General features: G+C 42.2%; 1 protein-coding gene across 4 annotated transcripts; it reads left to right on the top strand.

Annotated features, from left to right (window-relative positions):
* Positions 1–1463: 1463 nt before the first annotated feature.
* LOC125543645 (PQ-loop repeat family protein / transmembrane family protein) lies at positions 1464–9008 on the top strand. Of its 4 annotated transcripts, none has more exons than XM_048707057.2 (14): positions 1465–1659; positions 2753–3009; positions 3136–3178; positions 3812–3838; positions 3921–4016; positions 4315–4502; positions 4758–4929; positions 5007–5126; positions 5240–5356; positions 5705–5725; positions 6462–6520; positions 6990–7080; positions 7454–7575; positions 8651–9008. In XM_048707057.2, the coding sequence occupies exons 2-13, from the start codon at positions 2771–2773 to the stop codon at positions 7529–7531; spliced, it is 1251 nt and encodes a 416-aa protein (XP_048563014.1). In that variant the 5' UTR covers positions 1465–1659; positions 2753–2770; the 3' UTR covers positions 7532–7575; positions 8651–9008. The 4 variants fall into 4 exon arrangements, with proteins under 4 accessions (XP_048563016.1, XP_048563014.1, XP_048563015.1 ...); XM_048707058.2 differs by having other exon boundaries at positions 1537–1839; XM_087546821.1 differs by lacking the exon at positions 1465–1659 and adding an exon at positions 1868–2172.
* Positions 9009–26152: the final 17144 nt, after the last annotated feature.

The following is a 26152-nucleotide window of genomic DNA, read 5'->3' as shown; positions in this document are numbered from 1 at the left end:
CTGGTAGTGTGACCCAAAGCAAGTAGGCAGATTGTATTCCATGTAAAAGATCGTAGTCTATGTAAAAGCTGGAAATGACATTTTCTTTCTATACAATGCAGTGCTCGTTGCCCACACATGATGGAAGAGATCACACAGGGAAATACTATTCACTCATGTCTATGGTTCCAGTATTTTGAAACAGGGTGGTCCACCCTAAAAGAATATTGACAACAAATATGACAAGGCAAGCATAGATGTAGTGAATCAATCATTTACTTGTGAGCTTACTAGGACAGGTATGCAGAATTGTAACTGTAGTAAGAGACCGTCCAAAATCTGAATCAAGAAGTTTGTCTAGCACTTATTGTTTGCAACTAATCGACGTGAATAATTGTATATAATATCGAATGAGTAAGAAAGACAAGTAAAATTGTCAACAAACCTGGCATGTAGTAGTAATCTGGGTCAATGTCACTACGACCAACAATCCAAACAATGGTGTCCGTCCACTAGCTGCTGGGCCAACTACTCCCTCCTCCAGTTCATACTATTGCTTTTGATCTTTTGATTGTAGGGCCTAAAATCTTCTCAGATGCTTCTTGGAAGAAGAACAAAATTCCTGGTAGAAGCACTATTCCATCAACATGTCTGGGGATTTGTTTTCAACTTACATAAGGCGTGTGTTTCTCTTTGCTCATGATCCAAGCTTCCATGGAGCTTGCGTCTTCTCCCTTGGTGGCCGAGGGAGTTGCTCCTCACCTTGCGACAGTCATTGTGGACAAACTCAACCTGTAGGGTGTCACCTTCCTTACTGACAATTTGTCCCTAGCAAAAGCAGTAGTTGTTGATGGTATATCTTCATATTCATCTCACTAGACTAGCAGGCAACACTTGGCAAGATTTTTTAACCCCTCTAAGCATCACAGGCATTGTAGTTTTTCATATTGCTAGAAACTTAAATAGTTTTGCTCATGATGCCGTTCATTAGATTCTAAACTCTAGAGTAGAACCTGCTTATGCACGTACTCCCTCTGTAAGCAAATATAAAAACATTCAGATCACTAAAGTAGTGATCTAAACGAAGTATCAAGCAGGCTCATAGGCATCTTGGTTGTCCTTATATTCAAGCTATCTCAGAGCTGAGATGCCACCAGTTTGTAATCCACGCTGTAACATGTACTTGAGCACTGTTTGAATGAAATTTGGCGCCTTGAGCGCCTCAACTTGTTGAAAAAGAAGGAACAAAGGGAGTACATCATGTATGAACCATGTGACGAACAGAACTACCCCACGTTTTCACCTGTTGATCGTGTCGAGGGCGACCGAGACGTACGCGCCCGGGCTACCGAGCCGTAACCTGCGTGGACGACGGCACGTTTCCGTTTCGACAAGAGGGAAGAAAAACCTGCGAACGAACGGCTCACGAGTCGCGGGTCCCGGTCCAGCCTCCAGCAGGGAGTCTTCCTAGCCCGAGCGAGCGGTGCCACGCGGCCGCGGCAGGGCACGGTGGCAAGCCGCCAAAATAGGCATCCTGGTCTCGCGAGAACCAGCCACCCACATCACAGCCAAGAAGCGGCGGCGAGGGCGAGCGGGCGATAAAATCGCGGCCTCTCTCCTCTCGTCTTCTATTCCATCTTCGCCTCGCCAACTCCAACTCTCTCTCTCCGAACAACTCTGGTACGAACCACCTCACCTCCTTCCCTCGCGACGCTTTTTCCTTCTTCTGGCGCCGCCGCCTCGTGAGTGTCCGACAATGCCGTGTTCCGTCCGGGGTTTCGCTTCTTGGCGGCTGCGTCCATCGCTCTGACGAGATTGAGTAGCCCTACTCCCGATTCAGCCATCTTTCTCTTCCTGCCTGTACGTCGCGCCGGCTTTAGATTCTTCCAAGGGTTTCTTCTTCTTTCTTGCGGCCTTTCAAGTGTGTTAATGGCGGAGACGCGTTGCCGTTTGGCTTCTGGAACGGAGACGCGGATTCGCTAGGGAATCGATGCAATTTTCGGAGATGTCTCGATTAGGCTGGGCCGACGGGGTGACGCGTCCGGGGTTCCACTTTCAAGTTTTATCTTTCTTGACGCGATTGTTTGAACTATGGATCTGCAGCATGTTTTGGGTTGGCGGCGGAGAGCAAGGGGATGGATAACCTCAGAGATGGAGAGAGAAAGAACGGACGCAGATATTTTGTTCAATTTGGTTCGTGTTTTTGGCTGTTTGCCTAGGTGATTCGTGTGGACATAGGAGAAGAGAATGAAGGCCACTTACATCTACAAGTCCTTATCAATAGAATTTTCAAAATCCAGTTCATTTTTTAAAATTCATTTTTCTACAGTAATAATGTTGCATGCTTACACAAACAAACTGCAGTATACGGGGAGTGGATCATCTCTCTTCTCCTCAATCTTTTCTTACATCCTCTTCCTTTTACTTTTGAATATTCTTTCCATACTATTCTCTTTTAGATTCTTCTCCATTCTTCTCTTTTAGCTGCTGTCTCTGAACTTTCATCATATCTGTTTCTTTTTTTGGTGATGGAACAGTTCTCTCTCCCCCATATTTTGAGCTGAAATTTAGACAGCTATTCAATTTGCTTCAGGCATTTCAAGTAAAAAACGGAAAACATTTTCTTCACATATGCCTGTATGGTACTTATTTCATAATGGAAATAAGAGGTTGCTAATTAGAGTAATATGTTTCCTTTCTTGTTCAAATGAGAAGATCAAATTGACAGCACATCCTTTTTATAACGCCCATGTTTTGTGCAATTGTTCCTCAGGTTTGAGCACACACGCCAATGGGTATCTTCAGTGGAACGCCTCCTCCGAGCTGCCCATCAGCTCCGCATTGCGCGGAATGGGCTAAAGTCTATCTGAAGTACTGCCTGTGCAGTACTAAGGATGGTGTTGCCCTGGGTCTTGGACTGGCTAGTGTCCTCAGTTGGGGTATCGCCGAGGTGCCGCAGATCATAACAAATTACAAACAGAAGTCAACAGAAGGCCTTTCTATTGCCTTTCTGATGACCTGGATAGTTGGGTATGTTGTTTCTTATTTCTCACCTTCCTCGCATATTGATGTTGTATCATCCTTATTGTACTTGCATATGCATATCGTGCGCAAGCTCTATCTAATGGTGTATGTCATTCTTCTGCACTCATGCAGGGATTTGTTTAACCTTGTCGGCTGTTTCCTGGAACCTGCTACTGTAAGATCCACTATTGCCACAGTTTCCTTTTCTTTTCTCAAATTCCATCATACGACATTTTTCTTCCGCGAGGCACATGCACCCGTTACATGTGTTAATATCCTATAGGACACTAGTAGTTTTTTGTCTGATTTAATGAACTATCCGACTGCAGTTTCATTTGGACAATATAATGACGTGTTATTCATGAGTATGAAAAGCAACCAAATCATTTCTGCTTGCCTGCCATGTTCCTGGAACCAGCAAGAGCTAGTATAGTTATGCTGGATGAACTCATGCATTTTTTTTTGAAGCGGAGAGTAACTGAATACGAACACTAATATAATAGTTCCAAGCATATATAGTATCTCAAAATGGGAGATTCCCTAATAATCTAAACAAGTTATATAAATGATTTAGATCTGCTGTACATAAACCTGATTATGCTTGCCAATACAGCCCTCTTGCATTTAATGTGTACAACTTCTTCATGTTCAGTTCTTTTTTCAAGAAAACGCGAAGGACCTTTGTGTTTCATTTAATTGAAAAGAGAGAGTTTAAAGTTGCAGTTGTGATGTAGAAAGGATGCGTGGGATTAAATAATTATCTTTTATTTTGAACATTTGAAATTAATATTTTTTATTTGTAATGCAGCTGCCGACACAGTTTTACATGGCATTGGTAAGGACACCATTTTCTTAACTCTTGTTACTTCAATTCTGCGTGGTTTCTGTCATCTGAGAACTTAATTTTTGCAATGCAGCTATATACCATCACAACTGTGATTCTCACTGGACAGACAATATACTATAGCCACATCTACCATCTTAAAGTAAAGAAAACTGGGGTAACTGCCAAGGTGATCACTCCGTAACATTGACGATTATCATTATGTTTGCAAGGAATCACGTTTCTCTGAATATTAGCAAAATAGATACTTAATGTGGTTAACAATTGTAGAGAAGCAACCACTGTATATGAACAATACTTCTATTTCTGGATTCATGCACTTATGATGCAGCTGCTCACGGCTTTGCAAAGTAGTTTAGTGTTACCACAAGCCAGATTCCCTTAAAAATTGTTTAGACACCTTTTGGCTCCTACCATCTTCCTAAACTATCCTCTCACTTCTGTTGGACTACATTTTATGATTTCAGTCTCAGAAACATCAACGAGGGGATGCTTCATTACGTGAAAAGCTTTTGGGACATAGGGACGAGGCATTCAAAAATAATATTCAGTCAGGTCCGACTATTCCTATCCCGAGCTCACCAATCCAGGTGAACACAGAAGTATTCCGGCAACGTCATGGTTCAGTCAGCCCCGGCTCAGACTACTACTATGCGTAATGTTCTTGAGCTTGTTAATGTTTCATCATATTTCACAGTTTTTTTCAACATTTATTTCATTCCTTAAAGCAAATTATGTCCACTTCTTTGGATAAATATTGTTTGTTTGCTCTATTACATGGAATACGGCAATGGACTGCACTCTTGATGGTTACTTCGGGATGTTGCAGTTTTATTATCACCTGCTGACAGAGCACTCTAGCTATCAGATAATATTCCAGGAGCATCTAACTCTCTGATTGGTTTTACAGGTCAGCAAGATCTCTATCGAGGAGCCCGGTGCCTACAGGTACATGGTTGGGGAATAATCGCCAGACAACAAAAGTTCCTCCACAAATGAGCGACGAAGGTGAACCTTTATTTGGCGAGTTTGTTCCAGCGCAGTCTGCACCAGCTGCTATTACAAAAAATTCCCTCTCAGTGGTACATTAACTTTGATCCTGTTGATACTTGTCTATTAAGGTCGGAACTATACAAAAACTTATATTGTTTGAATTCAGGTACCATGGATTTCTGTTGTCTTGGGCATGTGTGTGTTGCATATTTTGGTTGGAACTGCACGCAGGGATGCTTCCAATGAAATTATCATCACTGTCGGCAGAAAGCTCTTAGTTGTAGCGGTAAGCTGTAGCTGCTCTCAAGTTTCAGACCTTCGGCAGTACCAGGCAATTTGCATGAACAATGAACTATGTTTTCAATTTGCATATCTGATTAGTTTCTTCTTGCACCATAGGATGACCATGCAGGTTCATCTCCGAGCCATGGCAGTGCAAGTGGAATTGGAAGCTTTCTTGGTTGGGCCATGGCGGTTATCTATATGGGCGGACGACTTCCCCAGATCTTCTTAAATGTAAGACAGTAAACAATTGAATGTTCTTTTTTTCTTATTACTCTTGTTGTCACCGGAAATTCTTTTCCGATACTTAGTCCTATTGCTGGATACGGTACAAATATCTATAGTGGAATGAGGTCATTTGTGAAAGCTAAAATGGTGTCAGTAAAAGGCATGGCACACGAGGGAACATCTATTATACTTTCAGTTTCAGTCACTCCTGTTCCTACTCGTTTCTACTGCAAATGCGCATCTGATGGTGTTGAATAATAGCATTAGTTAATCTCGAGAAATTCTTTAAAACCATAGTAGTAGTGCAATATGTCATCTTTTTGGTATTTCTAACTTTTCGCTACTACTCTGCAGATGCAAAGAGGCCATGCCGAGGCAAGTTCATCTCCATCTTCATCAATAACTTCTTTTACTGCAGGAGACACTTCCACTTTTCTCATTTGTCACCATTTTTTGCATTCCTTGTTGCATAATTAGCGACTGCATGAATGGTGTAATGACGGCCCCGCTGTCTCTGAGATGGACCCTATGAACATTAATAAATATTCAGTTTTCCCTAAGAGGAATTAGTAGCCCACTTCGTCTTAGATGTCAATGTCATATAATTGTTGCATGCAATTCACATTGATGCGGTTAAGTGGAAAGTGGATACTAAAATAAAAATTAGCTGTACTATGAATTGAACTAAATATAGCGGTCTAGTTGTTGATTGTCATATGTTTCTTTTGGTTATTATGCAAGAGAGGTAACTCGAACTTAATTCTTGAAGGTTGTATTAGTATGTGGTGTTAAGTTTAGGCATTATCCTTCTAAATTTTTAATCACTTTGGTCATCCCACTGCACTTTATTGCGGCACCTCATTATAGTTTGAATAAAATATGCCCCTACCTTCCTATCCTATTTCTCTGACTGGAGAGATATATGATGTCAAATTTTGACTAAAACAAAGCCATTTTAAGCCCATCTTATTTTTCTGACAGGAGAGACACTATCGCATTTTATTTATGTAGGAAATCAACATTAACTGCATCGATCTCTGTTGTTTTGGGTTTTGTTTAAAATATTTTCTGATGCTGGTAACTTATCTGACCTGTCGGCAACTTTGTTCAGGGGCTCAGTCCGCTAATGTTTACCTTTGCTTTAGTGGGGAATACGACATATGTAGGGAGGTAACCATGTACCTAACTTCATTTGTTTAACCTTATTCAGTTACTTTATATGCATTTGTTTAGTAAAAGATGTCCTTTGGCGTGTTATGTTTCTTAGTATAGTACTCCCTCCGTTCCTAAATATATGTCTTTATAGAGATTCCATTACGGACTACATACGGAGCAAAATGAGTGAATCTACACTCTAAAATATGTCTATATACATCCGTACGTAGTCCATATTGAATGAAATCTATAAAAACGCTTATATTTAGAAACGGAGGGAGTAGCTATGTAGCCTAGAAACCTGTAAATTTTCCGACATTGCAATGAACTGTCATGTTCCACACCAAGCAGGTGCATCCCTTGTCACTTTTAGGGTACCATATATAAAATACAAGGACAGACCATGTTATGTTTCTTTTTTCTTGAAACCAGCTTTAGTTGGCCACGTTTTATGGTTCTCATATCCATTTGTTTTCCATTGCAGTATCCTTGTGAATAGTTTGGACTGGGCAAGGCTTAGACCAAATCTGCCGTGGCTTGTAGATGCTGGAGGATGTGTTTTGCTTGATTCTTTCGTATCCTTGAGGACCATTGATTCCTACAGTTACTGGTATTCTTTGTTCTGCAACTCAAAATAGTTTTTGTGCAAACTTTTGTGCCGAAGAGAGGTTTGAACTGACTTGTTTTCAGATGCCATTGTTTTAGAATCATTATTGAGTTGCCTTTGTAGCTATCATCTCACATAAGGCTCCGGATCTATGAGTAGAGAAATATTACCACGATGTAGTTGAGTATGACTGTGTCTTAGGATCATATACGTTAGTTTCCAAAAATGGCTGAGACCTATGTTTTAGAATCTGGTCGGTGGTACCATGATATGCCATATCACAATTCATAGCAGATTTCAATCAGTTGTTGCATTGGAAGAATCCTTAACCATATCTGCAGATTATTCTTCAGTTCCTTTATTTTCATTACCGGAAGCAAAGTGGGCGTGATGAACTTGACAATTTGGATAAAGCCTAATGCATAGTGAAAAAGTATTTCATTTCTCTTCTTCAATGGAAAAGGTTGGTGTGCCGCTCTCGTCTTTGTCCGTTATATATATTGAAGAGAAAATTCCTTATTTGACACTATCTTAAAATCTGTTTCCTTATTTGACACTGGAAAAGTTTTTCTTCCCTATTTGACACAAGTTCTAAATTTTATTCCCTATATGACATTTCCGTCCATTTTGAGCCTAAATGACACATGAAAAGACTCTTTTGCCCCTCATGTGGTATGTGTGTGAGGGGCAATAGCGCACGCACGCAGCATCAGTGCGAGGGCAAGAGAACACACGCAGCAACACATACACATGTACCAACACACACGCATGCGCGCACACACACGCAACAACACGCACGCAACAACATGCACACGCACGTGCACACACACACACGCACACACACGCAGCAACACACATGCACGCGCACACACACGAACGCAGCACACACACACATACACACACACGCAGCAGCAGCACACACACAGGCAGCACATAGGCACGCAACAGCACACACACGCGCGCGCACGTACACACGCAGTAGCAAACACACACATGCAGCGGCAGCACACATGTGCGCGTGCACCCACACACGCAACAGCACACACGCGCGCGCACATACATACCGCATGAGGGGCAAAATTGTCTTTAAAGGTGTCATTTAGGCTCAAAATGGACAGAAGTGTCGTATAGGGAATAAAATTTAGGACTAGTGTCAAATAGGGAAGAATAACTTTTCCAGTGTCAAATAAGGAACCAGATTTTAAGACAGTGTCAAATAAGGAATTTTCTCTATATTGAATGGCAATTTATCGCTTTGCAGTGCCTATTTTATGTGTGGTAAGATAAAAGAAAAAGAAAACCTGCAAAATAAGATAAAACAGTGCTCAAGCCCCTGTACTAGAAAATCGGTGAGCCAGATTGTTAGATACTCTTTACATTTTTGAAACATCTCGCCATGAATTCTTGCTTAGAAATAGGAACGCCGACCTCAGTCGGATGGTTGGCTTGGGCATTCTCTGTTGCGGATTCTCTTTTAACCTTCTATGGATGGAGCCAGAACATCCTTCTGACCATTTCTCAATGTTTCTGTTTTTCAGACATGGAGGTACCACCTGCGTGGGGATTGTGCATTTTTCCTGGAAAGCTGCGCAATAGCACTCCCCGTGCAGAACTGCAGAGGCAAGGTTCACAGGCTTAATTTGCGGTGAATGAGCTGCGGCGCCGCATGGCTAAGGGATGAAATCTGTTAAGGGATAGATGCACGAAGTCTGCTGTGTTAGAATACCAAAAAGTGTGTCATGTACTCGGGGTCGTGCTATATCTGTACATCGTATGGTGATTTGCAGTTCTTCATGCTATCTCTATTTTTGAAGTGATGCCCGTATTGTGTATGATCTGGCCGTTGTCGTCGGATGCTCAGATTCAAATACGCGTCGAGGCCGATTTTACTTGTTTTTCTTGTGTGGGACTCACCCGATTTTATCCAAGTGTTCATCACATGAGCTGCGCACAATGACGTTTACAAGTGTGGACTGGAGAACACAATAAAGTAATGTATTTGCTAATTCTCATCTATAGATAATAGTAAATGGAGAATGATCAAAGTGTCAACTTAAAAGATCGTGTCAATGTTCTAGTACCCACTCAGTATATCATGGGCTAGAGTATCCTATGTCTCTAGGTTAGACCTAAACGCTCTTATATTAATTTACAGAGGGAGTGGAAACTAACTACGAACTACATTATTTTTGTGTTATCTATTTTGTAGTCTCCTTTGGGTGATTAGAATGGTAAGCTGTCCAGGGTCATTGACAAGAGTGCTATTTATGCTAGTACAACTGCTTAACTATGTAAGATAATAATATAAGATATTTTGAAAAGTAGTATTTATTTGTCTAAATTTTTATTATTATTTTTTAGGGCTTGCTCCCAGCTTTCTTCTTCCCTAGGGAATTATGCTCATGACTAAATTGCCAAAGGGTAAAATACTCTGAAACCACATGGAGGATAAAATTGCAGCATTGTAGTTGAGTTTGAGGTCTTTTTTTAGCTCAAGCAATATTCGAGTTATTGTCTATAAACATTATGTCCAAATTGTACACATCTTAAAAGAAAATGGTTCTGCAAAATTTTGGAGCAACGCAGGGTTACTCAAGTGTTCTATAACATTCTATAAACGTTTTTAAGTTTCAGCCGGACCTCATCCTCTCTTGATGTCTTAAGAGTTACTCCAGTGTTCTCCGATGTTTAGTCATTATTACAGTTTATCGGCACAGTGCTGCCCTCATGCTTGCTAATGATCTGATTCTTCTTTGTAACTACAGGAGCTTTTAGGTTGCATAGGTTCCGCCTCCAAATAGTTGACTTGTGGTGTCTATGCTGTTACATTAATTTCATTTCTAGTGCCTTGTTTGTCCTAAGTTTGCATTTTACTTTGGTCATTGACATGGTGGAATTCAGTTAGTTGATTGAGATAGGGATACGTGGGTGGTTTAGGAGAGAATGGTATGCTTTCAACACCAACTTGATTTAGACTACTACATGTTCAGTTGTGTAGTTTATTCTTAGAACTAGAAGTATTATGTATCCTTTCTCTATTTTTTAGGCTTACTCTTTCTTATGTTTTCTTTGTTCTTACCAGATAGTTTTTCTCAATGTATTTCGATCCTTCTGAAAAATATTTTCACCTTATTTCTATTGGGTATGGCCCTATACCAAATGGTAGAGCACTGCCCACTAGTTGCAAAGTCCGTGTACATGGATCATGTGCATGCGGATAATTCTTGCATAATGCGTATTTGTATACTTATCATTCTCAATTTACTAAATTTCATAAAAATCTAACTGTTTCATTTTCAAATTTTCTAGCCATGTGAATGCGCGTGTTGATGACTAGTTATTATAGGGCTGATGTTGAAGATGTTCTAATAAGCATTACTTTCTAACTATCATACGAATCTCGTGGTGGCAAGCAGGCACTGCCATGTCGATCTCTCATGTTTGGAAACAACCTATCATCACGCGCCTTTTGCATGTATGCCGGTTATTGCACCTAAATCCTCCAATTACGCGTTGATTTAATGATAAACATAAATATAATCTACATGCACCCGTGCATTGCTATATAACATTCCTTCAAACCTATGTGATAAAGAAAAACATCTCTCCAGGAAGTAGAAAATTATGCTCTCTTTCCATCTCGTGTTATCTGTGTTAGCCAAAAACAACCGACCCATGGCATCGGTCACCTCCGCGCCTTCCTGGTTTTCCTCCTCCTGCAGGTCTGGCTGTTCTTGATGATGGCTGCATCGACGAAGGTGCAGGGAAGGCCTGTGGGAGTGGCGTCGGTTCCCGCATGCTGCACCTACCACGTTGAGTGCTGCCAGCGTCTGACGGCGGAAGCCTCGCTCGCCGCCACCGCTTTTCCCTGACGGCCACACCTGTGACCTGTGAGTTCACTCTCCCCTCTATCCCGGTGATTAGCGGAATCAACGTGAGCGCTCATTCCACTGGTTCTGCATGCGCCGATGTGATTCTGCTGCTTTTCATGTCTCTATATACTAGTAGTAGTAGTCAAGCATGTGCGCATGCACATGATAGTAGTGGATGAGAGTATAATAGTACCCGTGGTAAGGAAGAATATGTATTATTCGATACAATGTGCTTGTGCAGATTTATCTTCAATTGCTACATGCACAAAATCACAAAAACTAACATAAACACCAGTGAAGCTGTTGCTCACACTGACTGCTACTACTATGACTAACAAGTTGCAAAAGAATATTTTTGTAACCAACAGGCGGTTGTCCCTATTCCACATATTGGTGGTAGGAGATGTAACAGTGAGCAATAGACTTGGTAATTGTGTAGCCATATCACATGTGTTTGATACTCTATGAACTTCTGAAGAAAATATGCCCTAGACGCAATAATAAAGTTATTATTTATTTCCTTATATCATGATAAATGTTTATTATTCATGCTAGAATTGTATTAACCGGAAACATGATACATGTGTGAATACATAGACAAACGGAGTGTCACTAGTATGCCTCTACTTGACTAGCTCGTTGATCAAAGATAGTTATGTTTCCTAGCCATAGACATGAGTTGTCATTTGATTAACGGGATCCGTTAGCTTAGCACTTGATCGTTTAGTTTGTTGCTATTGCTTTCTTCATGACTTATACATGTTCCTATGACTATGAGATTATGCAACTCCCGTTTACCGGAGGAACACTTTGTGTGCTACCAAACGTCACAACATAACTGGGTGATTATAAAGGTGCTCTACAGGTGTCTCCGAAGGTACTTGTTGAGTTGGCGTATTTCGAGATTAGGATTTGTCACTCCGATTGTCGGAGAGGTATCTCTAGGCCCACTCAGTAATGCACATCATTATAAGCCTTGCAAACATTGTAACTAATGAGTTAGTTGCGGGATGATGTATTACGGAACGAGTAAAGAGACTTGCCGGTAACGAGATTGAACTAGGTATTGAGATACCGACGATCGAATCTCGGGCAAGTAACATACCGATGACAAAGGGAACAACGTATGTTGTTATGCGGTTTGACCGATAAAGATCTTCGTAGAATATATGGGAGCCAATATGAGCATCCAGGTTCCGCTATTGGTTACTGACCGGAGACGTGTCTCGGTCATGTCTACATAGTTCTCGAACCCGTAGGGTCCGCACGCTTAAAGTTCGGTGACGATCGGTATTATGAGTTTTGTGTTTTGATGTACCGAAAGTAGTTCGGAGTCCCGGATGTGATCATGGACATGACGAGGAGTCTCGAAATGGTCGAGACGTAAAGATTGATAGATTGGACGACTATGTTCGGACACCGAAAAGGTTCCGAAAGGTTTCGGACATATATCGGAGTACCGGGGGTTACCGGACCCCCCCTGGGGGGCTTAATGGGCCTACATGGGCCTTAGTAGAAATAGAGGGAAGCAAGGGGAGTGTGGGGTGCGCCCCCCAAGACCCAAACCGAATTGGTTTAGGGCAAGGGGGGCCGACCCCCTCTTTCCTTCTCCTCCTATCCCTTTCCTTCCCCCTCTCCTACTCCTGCTAGGAATAGGAGGAGTCCTACTCCTAGTGGGAGTAGGACTCCCCCTTGGCGCGCCTCTCCCTGGTCGGCCGCCTCCTCCCCCTTGCTCCTTTATATACGGGGGCAGGGGGCACCCCATAGACACACAATTGATCATTGATCCCTTAGCCATGTGCGGTGCCCCCCTCCACCATAATCCACCTCGATCATATCGTAGCGGTGCTTAGGCGAAGCCTTGCGTCGATAGCATCATCATCACCTTCACCACGCCGTCGTGCTGAAGAAACTCTCCTGTGAAGCTTTGCTAGATCGGAGCTCGCGGGACGTCATCGAGTTGAACGTGTGCAGAACTCGGAGGTGCCGTGTGTTCGGTACTTGGATCGGTCGGATCGTGAAGACGTACGACTACATCAACTGCGTTGTGCTAACGCTTCCGCTTTCGGTCTACGAGGGTACGTGAACACACTCTCCCCTCTCGTTGCTATGCATCACCATGATCCTGTGTGTGCGTAGGATTTTTTTGAAATTACTACATTCCCCAACAGTGGCATCCGAGCCTGGTTTTATGCGTAGATGTTATATGCACGAGTAGAACACAAGTGAGTTGTGGGCGATACAAGTCATACTGCTTACCATCATGTTATATTTTGGTTCGACGGTATTGTTGGATGAAGCGGCCCGGACCGACATTACGCGTACGCTTACGCGAGACTGCTTCTACCGACGTGCTTTGCATACAAGTGGCTGGCGGGTGTCAGTTTCTCCAATTTTAGTTGAACTGAGTGTGGCTACGCCCGGTCCTTGAGAAGGTTAAAACAGCACTAACTTGACGAACTATCATTGTGGTTTTGATGCGTAGGTAAGAATGGTTCTTGCTAAGCCCGTAGAAGCCACGTAAAACTTGCAACAACAAAGTAGAGGACGCCTAACTTGTTTTTGCAGGGCATGTTGTGATGTGATATGGTCAAGACATGATGCTATATTTTGTTGTATGCGATGATCATGTTTTGTAACCAAGTTATCGGCAACTGGCAGGAGCCATATGGTTGCCGCTTTATTATATGAAATGCAATCGCCCTGTAATTGCTTTACTTTATCACTAAGCGGTAGCGACAGTCGTAGAAGCAATAGTTGGCGAGACGACAACGATGCTACGATGGAGATCAAGGTGTCGCACCGGTGACGATGGTGATCATAACAGTGCTTGGGAGATGGAGGTCACAAGCACAAGATGATGATGGCCATATCATATCACTTATATTGATTGCATGTGATGTTTATCCTTTTATGCATCTTATTTTGCTTTGATTGACGGTGGCATTATAAGATGATCTCTCACTAAATTTCAAGGTAAAAGTGTTCTCCCTGAGTATGCACCGTTGCCAAAGTTCGTCATGCTGAGACACCACGTGATGATCGGGTGTGATAAGCTCTACGTTCATCTACAACAGGTGCAAGCCAGTTTTGCACACGCAGAATACTCGGGTTAAACTTGACGAGCCTAGCATATGCAGATATGGCCTCGGAACACTGAGACCGAAAGGTCGAGCGTGAATCATATAGTAGATATGATCAACATAGTGATGTTCACCATTGAAAACTACTCCATTTCATGTGATGATCGGTTATGGTTTAGTTGATATGGATCACGTGATCACTTAGATGATTAGAGGGATGTCTATCTAAGTGGGAGTTCTTAAGTAATATGATTAATTGAACTTAAATTTATCATGAACTTAGTACCTGATAGTATTTTGCTTGTCTATGTTGATTGTAGATAGATGGCCCGTGCTGTTGTTTCGTTGAATTTTAATGCGTTCCTTGAGAAAGCAAAGTTGAAAGATGATGGTAGCAATTACACGGACTGGGTCCATAACTTGAGGATTATCCTCATTGATGCACAGAAGAATTACGTCCTGGAAGCACCGCTAGGTGCCAGGCCTGCTGCAGATGCTGCTGATGACGTTAAGAACGTCTGGCAGAGTAAAGCTGATGACTACTCGATAGTTCAGTGTGCCATGCTTTACGGCTTAGAAGCGGGACTTCAACGATGTTTTGAACGTCATGGAGCATATGAGATGTTCCAGGAGTTGAAGTTAATATTTCAAGCAAATGCCTGGAGTGAGAGATACGAAGTCTCCAATAGGTTCTATAGCTGCAAGATGGAGGAGAATAGTTCTGTCAGTGAACATATACTCAAAATATCTGGGTATCATAATCACTTGACTCAACTGGGAGTTAATCTTCCTGATGATAGTGCCATTGATAGAGTTCTTCAATCACCGCCACCAAGCTACAAAAGCTTCATGATGAACTATAATATGCAAGGGATGAATAAGACAATTCCCGAGATCTTCGCAATGCTAAAGGCAGCGGAGGTAGAAATCAAGAAGGAGCATCAAGTGTTGATGGTCAACAAGACCACCAGTTTCAAGAAAAAGGGTAAAGGGAAGAAGAAGGGGAACTTCAAGAAGAACAACAAACAAGTTGCTACTCAGAAGAAGAAACCCAAGTCTGGACCTAAGCCTGAGACTGAGTGCTTCTACTGCAAACAGACTGGTCACTAGAGGCGGAACTGCCCCAAGTATTTGGCGGATAAGAAAGATGGCAAGGTGAATAAAGGTATATGTGATATATATGTTATTGATGTGTACCTTACCAGAGCTCGCAGTAGCACCTGGGTATTTGATACTGGTTCTGTTGCTAATATTTCAACTCGAAACAGAGACTATGGATTAAGCGAAGACTGGCTAAGGACGAGGTGACGATGCGCGTGGGAAATGGTTCCAAAGTCAATGTGATCGCCGTCGGCACGCTACCTCTACATCTACCTTCGGAATTAGTTTTAGACCTAAATAATTGTTATTTGGTGCCAGCGTTAAGCATGAACATTATATCTGGATCTTGTTTGATGCGAGACGGTTATTCATTTAAATATGAGAATAATGGTTGTTCTATTTATATGAGTAATATCTTTTATGGTCATGCACCCTTAAAGAGTGGTCTATTTTTGTTGAATCTCGATAGTAGTAATACAAATATTCATAATGTTGAAGCCAAAAGATGCAGAGTTGATAATGATAGTGCAACTTATTTGTGGCACTGCCGTTTAGTTCATGTTGGTATAAAGCGCATGAAGAAACTCCATATTGATGGACTTTTGGAATCACTTGATTATGAATCACTTGGTACTTGCGAACCATGCCTTATGGGCAAGATGACTAAAACACCGTTCTTCGGAACTATGGAGCGAGCAACAGATTTGTTGGAAATCATACATACTGATGTATGTGGTCCGATGAATATTGAGGCTCGCGGCGGGTATCGTTATTTTCTCACCTTCACAGATGATTTGAGCAGATATGGGTATATCTACTTAATGAAACATAAGTCTGAAACATTTGAAAAGTTCAAAGAATTTCAGAGTGAAGTGGAAAATCATCGTAACAAGAAAATAAAGTTTCTACGATCTGATCGTGGAGGAGAATATTTGAGTTACGAGTTTGGTCTACATTTGAAACAATGTGGAATAGTTTCGCAACTCACGCCACCCGGAACACCACAGCGTAATGGTGTGCCCGAACGTCATAATCGTACTTTACTAGATATGGTGCGATCTATGATGTCTCTTACTGATTTACCGCTATCATTTTGGGGTTATGCTTTAGAGACGGCTGCATTCACGTTAAATAGGGCACCATCAAAATCCGTTGAGACGACGCCTTATGAACTATGGTTTGGCACAAAACCAAAGTTGTCGTTTTCTAAAGTTTGGGGTTGTGATGCTTATGTGAAAAAGCTTCAACCTGATAAGCTCGAACCCAAATCGGAGAAATGTATCTTCATAGGATACCCAAAACAGACAGTTGGGTACACCTTCTATCACAGATCTGAAGGCAAGACTCTTGTTGCTAAGAATCGGATCCTTTCTAGAGAAGGAGTTTCTCTCAAAAGAAATGAGTGGGAGGAAATTAGAACTTGATGAGGTAACTGTACCTGCTCCCTTATTGGAAAGTAGTTCATCATAGAAACTGGTTTCTGTGACACCCGTACCAATTAGTGAGGAAGCTAATGATGATGATCATGAAGATTCAGATCAAGTTACTACCGAACCTCGTAGGTCAACCAGAGTAAGATCCACACCAGAGTGGTACGGTAATCCTATTCTGGAGGTCATGTTACTAGACCATGACGAATCTACGAACTATTCCAAAAAATGATTTGAGGTCATGAAATCTGAGATGGGATCCATGTATGAGAACAAAGTGTGGACTTTGGTTGGCTTGCCCGATGATCGGCAAGCCATAGAGAATAAATGGATTTTCAAGAAGAAGACAGACGCTGATGGTAATATTACTGTCTACAAAGCGCGACTTGTTGCAAAAGGTTTTCAACAAGTTCAAGGAGTTGACTACGATGAGACCTTCTCACCCATAGCGATGCTTAAGTCCGTCCGAATCATGTTATCTATTGCCGCATTTTATGATTATAAAATTTGGCAAATGGATGTAAAGACTGCATTCCTGAATGAATTTCTGGAAGAAGAGTTGTATATGATGCAACCTGAAGGTTTTATCGATCCAAAACGTGCTAACAAAGTGTGCAAGCTCCAGCGATCCATTTATGGACTGGTGCAAGCCTCTCGGAGTTGGAATAAACGTTTTGATAGTGTGATCAAAGCATATGGTTTTATACAGACTTTTGGAGAAGCTTGTATTTACAAGAAAGTAAGTGGGAGCTCTGTAGCATTTCTAATATTATATGTGGATGACATATTGTTGATTGGAAATGATATAGAATTTCTGGATAGCATAAAATGATACTTGAATAAGAGTTTTTCAATGAAAGACCTCAGTGAAGCTGCTTACATATTGGGCATAAAGACCTATAGAGATAGATCAAGACGCTTAATTGGACTTTCACAAAGCACATACCTTGACAAAGTTTTGAAGAAGTTCAAAATGGATCAAGCAAAGAAAGGATTCTTGCATGTGTTACAAGGTGTGAAGTTGAGTAAGACTCAATGCCCGACCACTTCAGAAGACAGAGAGAAAAGAAAGATGTTCCCGATGCTTCGGCCATAGGCTCTATCATGTATGCAATGCTGTGTACCAGACCTGATGTGTGCCTTGCTATTAGTTTAGCAGGGAGGTACCAAAGTAATCCAGGAGTGGATCACCGGACAGCGGTCAAGAACATCCTGAAATATCTGAAAAGGACTAAGAATATGTTTCACGTTTATGGAGGTGACAAAGAGCTCATCGTAAATGGTTACGTTAATGCAAGCTTTGACACTGATCCGGACGATTCTAAATCGCAAACCGGATACGTGTTTATATTGAACAGTGGAGCTGTCAGTTGGAGCAGTTCTAAATAGAGCGTCGTGGAGGGATCTACATGTGAAGCGGAGTACATTGTTGCTTCGGAAGCAGCGAATGAAGGAGTCTAGATGAAGGAGTTCATATCCGATCTAGGTGTCATACCTAGTGCATCGGGTCCAATGAAAATCTTGTGTAACGATACTAGTGCAATTGCCTTGGCAAAGGATCCAGATTTCACAAGAGAACCAAGCACATCAAGAGACGCTTCAACTCCATCCGGGATGAAGTCCAGGTGGGCGACATAGAGTTTTGCAAGATACGTACAGATCTGAATGTTGCAGACCCGTTGACTAAGACTCTTCCACGAGCAAAACATGATCAACACCAAGGCTCCATGGGTGTTAGAATCATTACTGTGTAATCTAGATTATTGACTCTAGTGCAAGTGGGAGACTGAAGGAAATATGCCCTATAGGCAATAATAAATTTATTAATTATTTCCTTATATCATGATAAATGTTTATTACTCATGCTAGAATTGTATTAACCGGAAACATGATGCATGTGTGAATACATAGACAAACAAATGTCACTAGTATGCCTCTACTTGACTAGCTCGTTGATCAAAGATGGTTATGTTTCCTAGCCATAGACATGAGTTGTCATTTGATTAACGGGATCACATCATTAGGAGAATGATGTGATTGACTTGACCCATTCCGTTAGCTTAGCACTTGATCATTTAGTTTGTTGCTATTGCTTTCTTCATGACTTATACATGTTCCTATGACTATGAGATTATGCAACTCCCGTTTACCGGAGAAACACTTTGTGTGCTACCAAACGTCACAACATAACTGGGTGATTATAAAGGTGCTCTACAGGTGTCTCCAAAGGTACTTGTTGAGTTGGCGTATTTCGAGATTAGGATTTGTCACTCCGATTGTCGGAGAGGTATCTCTGGGCCCACTCAGTAATGCACATCACTATAAGCCTTGCAAGCATTGTAACAAATGAGTTAGTTGCGGGATGATGTATTACGGAACGAGTAAAGAGACTTGCCGGTAACGAGATTGAACTAGGTATTGAGATACCGACTATCGAATCTCGGGTAAGTAACATACCGATGACAAAGGGAACAACATATATTGTTATGCGGTTTGACCGATAAAGATCTTCGTATAATATGTGGGAGCCAATATGAGCATCCAGGTTCCGCTATTGGTTACTGACCGGAGACGTGTCTCGGTCATGTCCACATAGTTCTCGAACCCGTAGGGTCCGCACGCTTAAAGTTCGGTGACGATCGGTATTATGAGTTCTGTGTTTTGATGTACCAAAAGTAGTTCGGAGTCCCGGGTGTGATCACAGACATGACGAGGAGTCTCGAAATGGTCGAGACGTAAAGATTGATATATTGGACGATTATGTTCGTGTTGGGGAACGTAGCAGAAATTCAAAAAATTTCCTACGTGTCACCAAGATCTATCTATGGAGAGACCAGCAACGAGGGGAAGGAGAGTGCATCTACATACCCTTGTAGATCGCTAAGCGGAAGCGTTCAAGTGAACGGGGTTGATGGAGTCGTACTCGTCGTGATTCAAATCACCGATGACCAAGTGCCGAACGCACGGCACCTCCGCGTTCAACACACGTACAGCCCGGTGACGTCTCCCACGCCTTGATCCAGCAAGGAGAGAGGGAGAGGTTGAGGAAGACTCCATCCAGCAGCAGCACAACGGCGTGGTGGTGATGGAGGAGCGTGGCAATCCTGCAGGGCTTCGCCAAGCACCACAGAAGAGGAGGGAGAGAGAGATGCAGGGCTGCACCAACGAGAGATCGAATCGCCTGTGTTATGGGCAGCCCAATGCCTCAATATATATAGGGAAGGGGAGGGGCTGCGCCCCCTCTAGGGTTCCCACCCCTAGGGGGGGCGGCAGCCATAGATGGGGACAAGGGTGGCGGCCAAGAGGGGAGATGGGAGGGAGGCGCCACTAGATGGGCCCTAAGGCCCATCCCCTTTAGGGTTTGCCCCCTTCCCACTCTTCCATGCGCCTAGGGCCCTTGTGGGGGGGGCGCACCAGCCCACCTGGGGCTGGTCCCTTCCCACACTTGGCCCATGCAGCCCTCCGGGGCTGGTGGCCCCACTTGGTGGACCCCCGGGACCCTCCCAGTGGTCCCGGTACATTACCGATAAATCCCGAAACTCTTCCGGTAACCAAAACAGGACTTCCCATATATAAATCTTTACCTCCGGACCATTCCGGAACTCCTCGTGACGTCCGGGATCTCATCCGGGACTCCGAACAACATTCGGCAACCACATACAAACTTCCTTTATAACCCTAGCGTCATCAAACCTTAAGTGTGTAGACCCTACGGGTTCGGGAGACATGCAGACATGACCGAGACGTTCTCCGGTCAATAACCAACAGCGGGATCTGGATACCCATGTTGGCTCCCACATGTTCCACGATGATCTCATCGGATGAACCACGATGTCAAGGACTTAATCAATCCCGTATTCAATTCCCTTTGTCTAGCGGTACAATACTTGCCCGAGATTTGATCGTCGATATCCCGATACCTTGTTCAATCTCGTTACCGGCAAGTCTCTTTACTCGTTCCGTAACACATCATCCCGTGATCAACTCCTTGATCACATTGTGCACATTATGATGATGTCCTACCGAGTGGGCCCAGAGATACCTCTCCGTTTACACGGAGTGACAAATCCCAGTCTCGATTCGTGCCAACCCAACAGACACTTTCGGAGATACCTGTAATGTACCTTTATAGCCACCCAGTTACGTTGTGACGTTTGGCACACCCAAATCACTCCTACGGTATCCGGGAGTTGCACAATCTCATGGTCTAAGGAAATGATACTTGACATTAGAAAAGCTTTAGCATACGAACTACATGATCTTGTGCTAGGCTTAGGATTGGGTCTTGTCCATCACATCATTCTCCTAATGATGTGATCCCGTTATCAATGACATCCAATGTCCATGGTCAGGAAACCGTAACCATCTATTGATCAACGAGCTAGTCAACTAGAGGCTTACTAGGGACATGGTGTTGTCTATGTATCCACACATGTATCTGAGTTTCCTGTCAATACAATTATAGCATGGATAATAAACGATTATCATGAACAAGGAAATATAATAATAACTAATTTATTATTGCCTCTAGGGCATATTTCCAACAGTCTCCCACTTGCACTAGAGTCAATAATCTAGTTCACATCGCCATGTGATTAACACTCACAGGTCACATCGTCATGTGACTAACACCCAAGAGTTTACTAGAGTCAGTAGTCTAGTTCACATCACTATGTGATTAACACTCAATGAGTTCTAGGTTTGATCATGCTGCTTGTGAGAGAGGTTTTAGTCAACGGGTCTGAACCTTTCAGATCCATGTGTGCTTTACAAATCTCTATGTCATCTCCTAGATGTAGCTACCACGTTCTATTTGGAGCTATTCCAAATAACTGTTCTACTTGGAGCTATTCCAAATTGTTGCTCCATTATACGTATCCGGCATCTCTACTCAGAGCTATCCGGATAGGTGTTAAGCTTGCATCGACGTAACCCTTTACGACGAACTCTTTTACCACCTCCATAATCGAGAAAATTCCTTAGTCCACTAGTTACTAAGGATAACTTTGACCGCTGTCCTGTGATCCATTCTTGGATCACTCTTGTACCCCTTGACTGACTCATGGCAAGGCACACTTCAGGTGCGGTACACAGCATAGCATACTGTAGAGCCTATGTCTTAAGCATAGGGGACGACCTTCGTCCTTTCTCTCTATTCTGCCGTGGTCGAGCTTTAAGTCTTAACTTCATACCTTACAACTCAGGCAAGAACTCCTTCTTTGACTGATCCATCTTGAACACCTTCAAGATCATGTCAAGGTATGTGCTCATTTGAAAGTACTTTTAAGCGTTTTGATCTATCCTTATAGATCTTGATGCTCAATGTTCAAGTAGCTTAATCCAGGCTTTCCATTGAAAACACTTTCCAAATAACCCTATATGCTTTCCAGAAATTCTACGTCATTCTGATCAACAATATGTCAACAACATATACTCATCAGAAATTCTATAGTGCTCCCACTCACTTCTTTGGAAATACAAGTTTCTCATAAACTTTGTGTACACCCAAAATCTTTGATCATCATCAAAGCATACATTCCAACTCCGAGATGCTTACTCCAGTCCTTAGAAGGATTGCTGGAGCTTTGCATACTTATTAGCATCTTTCAGGATTGACAAAACCTTCCGGTTGTATCACATACAACCTTTCCTCAAAAATCGTCGAGGAAACAATGTTTTGACATCCTATCTGCAAGATTTCATAAATAATGCAGTGATCGCTAACATAATTCTAACAGACTCTTAGCATCGCTACGAGTGAGAAAATCTCACCGTAGTCAACTCCTTGAACTTGTCAGAAAACATCTTAACGACAAGTCGAGCTTTCTTAATGGTGACATTTACCATCATTGTCCGTCTTCCTTTTAAAATCCATCTGTACTCAACAGCCTTACGACCATCGAGCCATTCTGCCAAAGTCTACACTTTGTTTTCATACATGGATCCTCTCTCGGATTATATGGCCTCAAGCCATTTATCAGAATCCAGGCCCACCATCGCTTCTCCATAGCTCGTAGGTTCATCGTTGTCTAGCAACATGACTTCCAAGACAGGATTACGTACCACTCTGAAGTAGTATGCATCCTTGTCATCCCACGAGGTTTGGGAGTGACTTGATCCGAAGTCTTATGATCAATATCATAAGCTTCCACTTCAATTGGTGTAGGTGCCACAGGGACAACTCTTTGTGCCCTGCTATACACTAATTGAAGTGACGGTTCAATAACCTCATCAAGTCTCCACCATCCTCCCACTCAATTCTTTCGAGAGAAACTTTTCCTCGAGAAAGGACTCGATTCTAGAAACAATCCTTTATTGCTTTCGGATCTGAGACAGGAGGTATACCCAACTGTTTTTGGGTGTCCTATGAAGATGCATTTATCCGCTTTGGGTTCGAGCTTATTGGCCTGAAACTTTTTCACATAAGCGTCGCAGCCCCAAACTTTTAAGAAATGACAGCTTAGGTTTCTCTAAACCATAGTTCATACGGTGTCATATCATCGGAATTACGTGGTGCCCTATTTAAAGTGAATGTGGTTGTCTCTAATGCCTAACCCATAAATTATTGTGGTAATTCGATAAGAGACATCATGGTATGCATCATATCCAATAGGGTGCAGTTATGATGTTCGGACACACCATCACACTATGGTGTTCCAGGCTGTATTAGTTGTGAAACAATTTCCACAATGTCTTAATTCTGTGCCAAACTCGTAATTCAGATCTCTATGATCATATCATAGATATTTTATCCTCTTGTCACGACGATCTTTCACTTCACCCTGAAATTACTTGAACCTTTCAATAATTCAGACTCGTGATTCATCAAGTAAATATACTCTACATCTACTCAAATCATCTGTGAAGTAAAAACATAACGATATCCACTACATGCCTCAGCACTCATTGGACTGCACACATCAAAAATGTATTACTTCCAACAAGTTGCTTTCTAGTTCCATTTTACTGAAAATGAGGTTTTCAGTCATCTTGCCCATGTGGTATGATTTGCATGTCTCAAGTGATTCAAAATCAAGTGAGTTCAAACGGTCCATTTGCATGGAGTTTCTTCATGCATATACACCAATAGACATGGTTCGCATGTCTCAAACTTTTCAAAAATGAGTGAGTCCAAAGATCCATCAACATGGAGCTTCTTCATGCGTTTTATACCGATATGACTTACGTGGCAGTGCCACAAGTAGGTGGTACTATCATTACTATCTTTTGGCATGAACATGTGTATCACTACGATCGAGATTCAATAAACCATTCATTTTAGGTGTAGGACCATTGAAGGTATTATTCAAATAAACAGAGTAACCATTATTCTCCTTAAATGAATAACCGTATTGCGATAGACATAATCCAATCATGTCTATGCTCAACGCAAACACCAATCTCGATGGTAGAAGGAGCGTACGATATTTGATTATATCAACATTGGAAACACTTCCAACACATATCATCAGCTCACCTTTAGCTAGTCTCCGTTCATTCCGTAGCTTTTATTTCGAGTTACTAACACTTAGCAACCTAACCGGTATCTAATACCCTGGTGCTACTAGGAGTACTAGTAAAGTACACATCAACACAATGTATATCCAATATACTTCTATCGACCTTGCCAGCCTTCTAATCTACCAAGTATCTAGGGTAATTCTGCTCCAGTGGTTGTTCCCCTTATTACAGAAGCACTCAGTCTCGGGTTTGGGTTCAACCTTGGGTTTCTTCACTAGAGCAGCAGCTGAATTGCCGTTTCATGAAGTATCCCTTTGTTCCCTTGCCCTTCTTGAAACTAGTGGTTTCACTAACCATCAACAATTGATGCTCCTTCTTGATTTCTACTTTCGCGGTGTCAAACATCGCGAATATCTTAAGGATCATCATATATGTCCCTGATACATTATAGTTCATCACGAAGCTCTAGCAGCTTGATGGTAATGACTTCGGAGAAATATCACTATCTTATCTGGAAGATCAACTCCCACTTGATTCAAATGATTGTTGTACTCAGACAATCTGAGCACAAGCTAAACAATTGAGCTTTTATCCCTTAGTTTGCAGGTTAAGAGAATCGTCGGAGGTCTTATACCTCTTGATGTGGGCACAAGCCTGAAATTCCAATTTCAGCCCTCAAAACATCTCATATGTTTCGCGACGTTTCAAAACATCTTTGGTGCCTCAATTCTAAACCGTTTAACTGAACTATCACGTAGTTATCAAAATGTGTATGTCAGATGTTCGCAACATCCACAGACAACGTTCGAGGTTCAGCACACTAAGCGGTGCATTAAGGACATAAGCCTTCTATGAAGCAATGAGGACAATCCTCAGTTTACGGACCTAGTCCGCATAATTGCTACTATCAACTTTCAACTAATTTTTCTCTAGGAACATAACTGAACAGTAGAACTGAAGCGTGAGCTACGACATAATTTGCAAAATCCTTTTGACTATGTTCAAGATAATTAAGTTCATCTTATGAACTCCCACTTAGATAGACATCCCTCTAGTCATCGAAGTGATTACATGATCCGAGTCAACTAGGCCGTGTCCGATCATCACGTGAGACGGACTAGCCAACGTGGTGAACATCTTCATGTTGATCGTATCTACCATACGACTCATGCTCGACCTTTCGGTCTTCTGTGTTCTGAGGCCATGTCTGTACATGCCAGGCTCGTCAAGTTAACCCTAAGTGTTTTGCATGTGTTCCGAGGCCATGTCTGTACATGCTAGGCTCGTCAACACCCGTTGTATGTGAACGTAAGGATCCATCACACCCGATCATCACGGCGTGCTTAGAAACGACGAACTTTAGGAACGGTGCATAGTTAGGGGAGAACACTTCTTGAAATTGTTATGAGGGATCATCTTATTTACTACCGTCGTTCTAAGCAAATAAGATGTATAATCATGATAAACATCACATGCAATCAAATAGTGACATGATATGGCCAATATCATATTGCTCCTTTTGATCTCCATCTTCGGGGCTCCATGATCATCATCGTCACCGGCATGACACCATGATCTCCATCATCATGATCTCCATCATCGTGTCTTCTTGAAGTTGTCACGTCATCTATTACTTCTACTACTACAGCTAACGGTTAGCAATAAAGTAAAGTAATTACATGACGTTTATGTTGACACGCAGGTCATGAATAAATAAAGACAACTCCTATGGCTCCTGCCGGTTGTCATACTCATCGACATGCAAGTCGTGATTCCTATTACAAGAACATGATCAATCTCATACATCACATATATCATTTATCACATCCTTTTGGCCATATCACATCACATAGCATACCCTGCAAAAACAAGTTAGACGTCCTCTAATTGTTGTTTGCATGTTTTACGTGGCTGCTATGGGTTTCTAGCAAGAACGTTTCTTACCTACGCAAAGACCACAACGTGATATGCCAATTGCTATTTACCCTTCATAAGGACCCTGTTCATCGAATCCGATCCGACTAAAGTGGGAGAGACAGACACCAGCCAGCCACCTTATGCAACTAGTGCATGTTTGACGGTGGAACCGGTCT

This window comes from Triticum urartu, chromosome 3A, assembly GCF_056163025.1.
Source record: "Triticum urartu cultivar PI428250 chromosome 3A, HENAU_Tu73, whole genome shotgun sequence".
Taxonomy (NCBI): domain Eukaryota; kingdom Viridiplantae; phylum Streptophyta; class Magnoliopsida; order Poales; family Poaceae; genus Triticum; species Triticum urartu.
The sequence above is the reverse complement of the archived record's forward strand: the minus strand, read 5'-3'. Positions and strand labels throughout refer to the sequence as shown.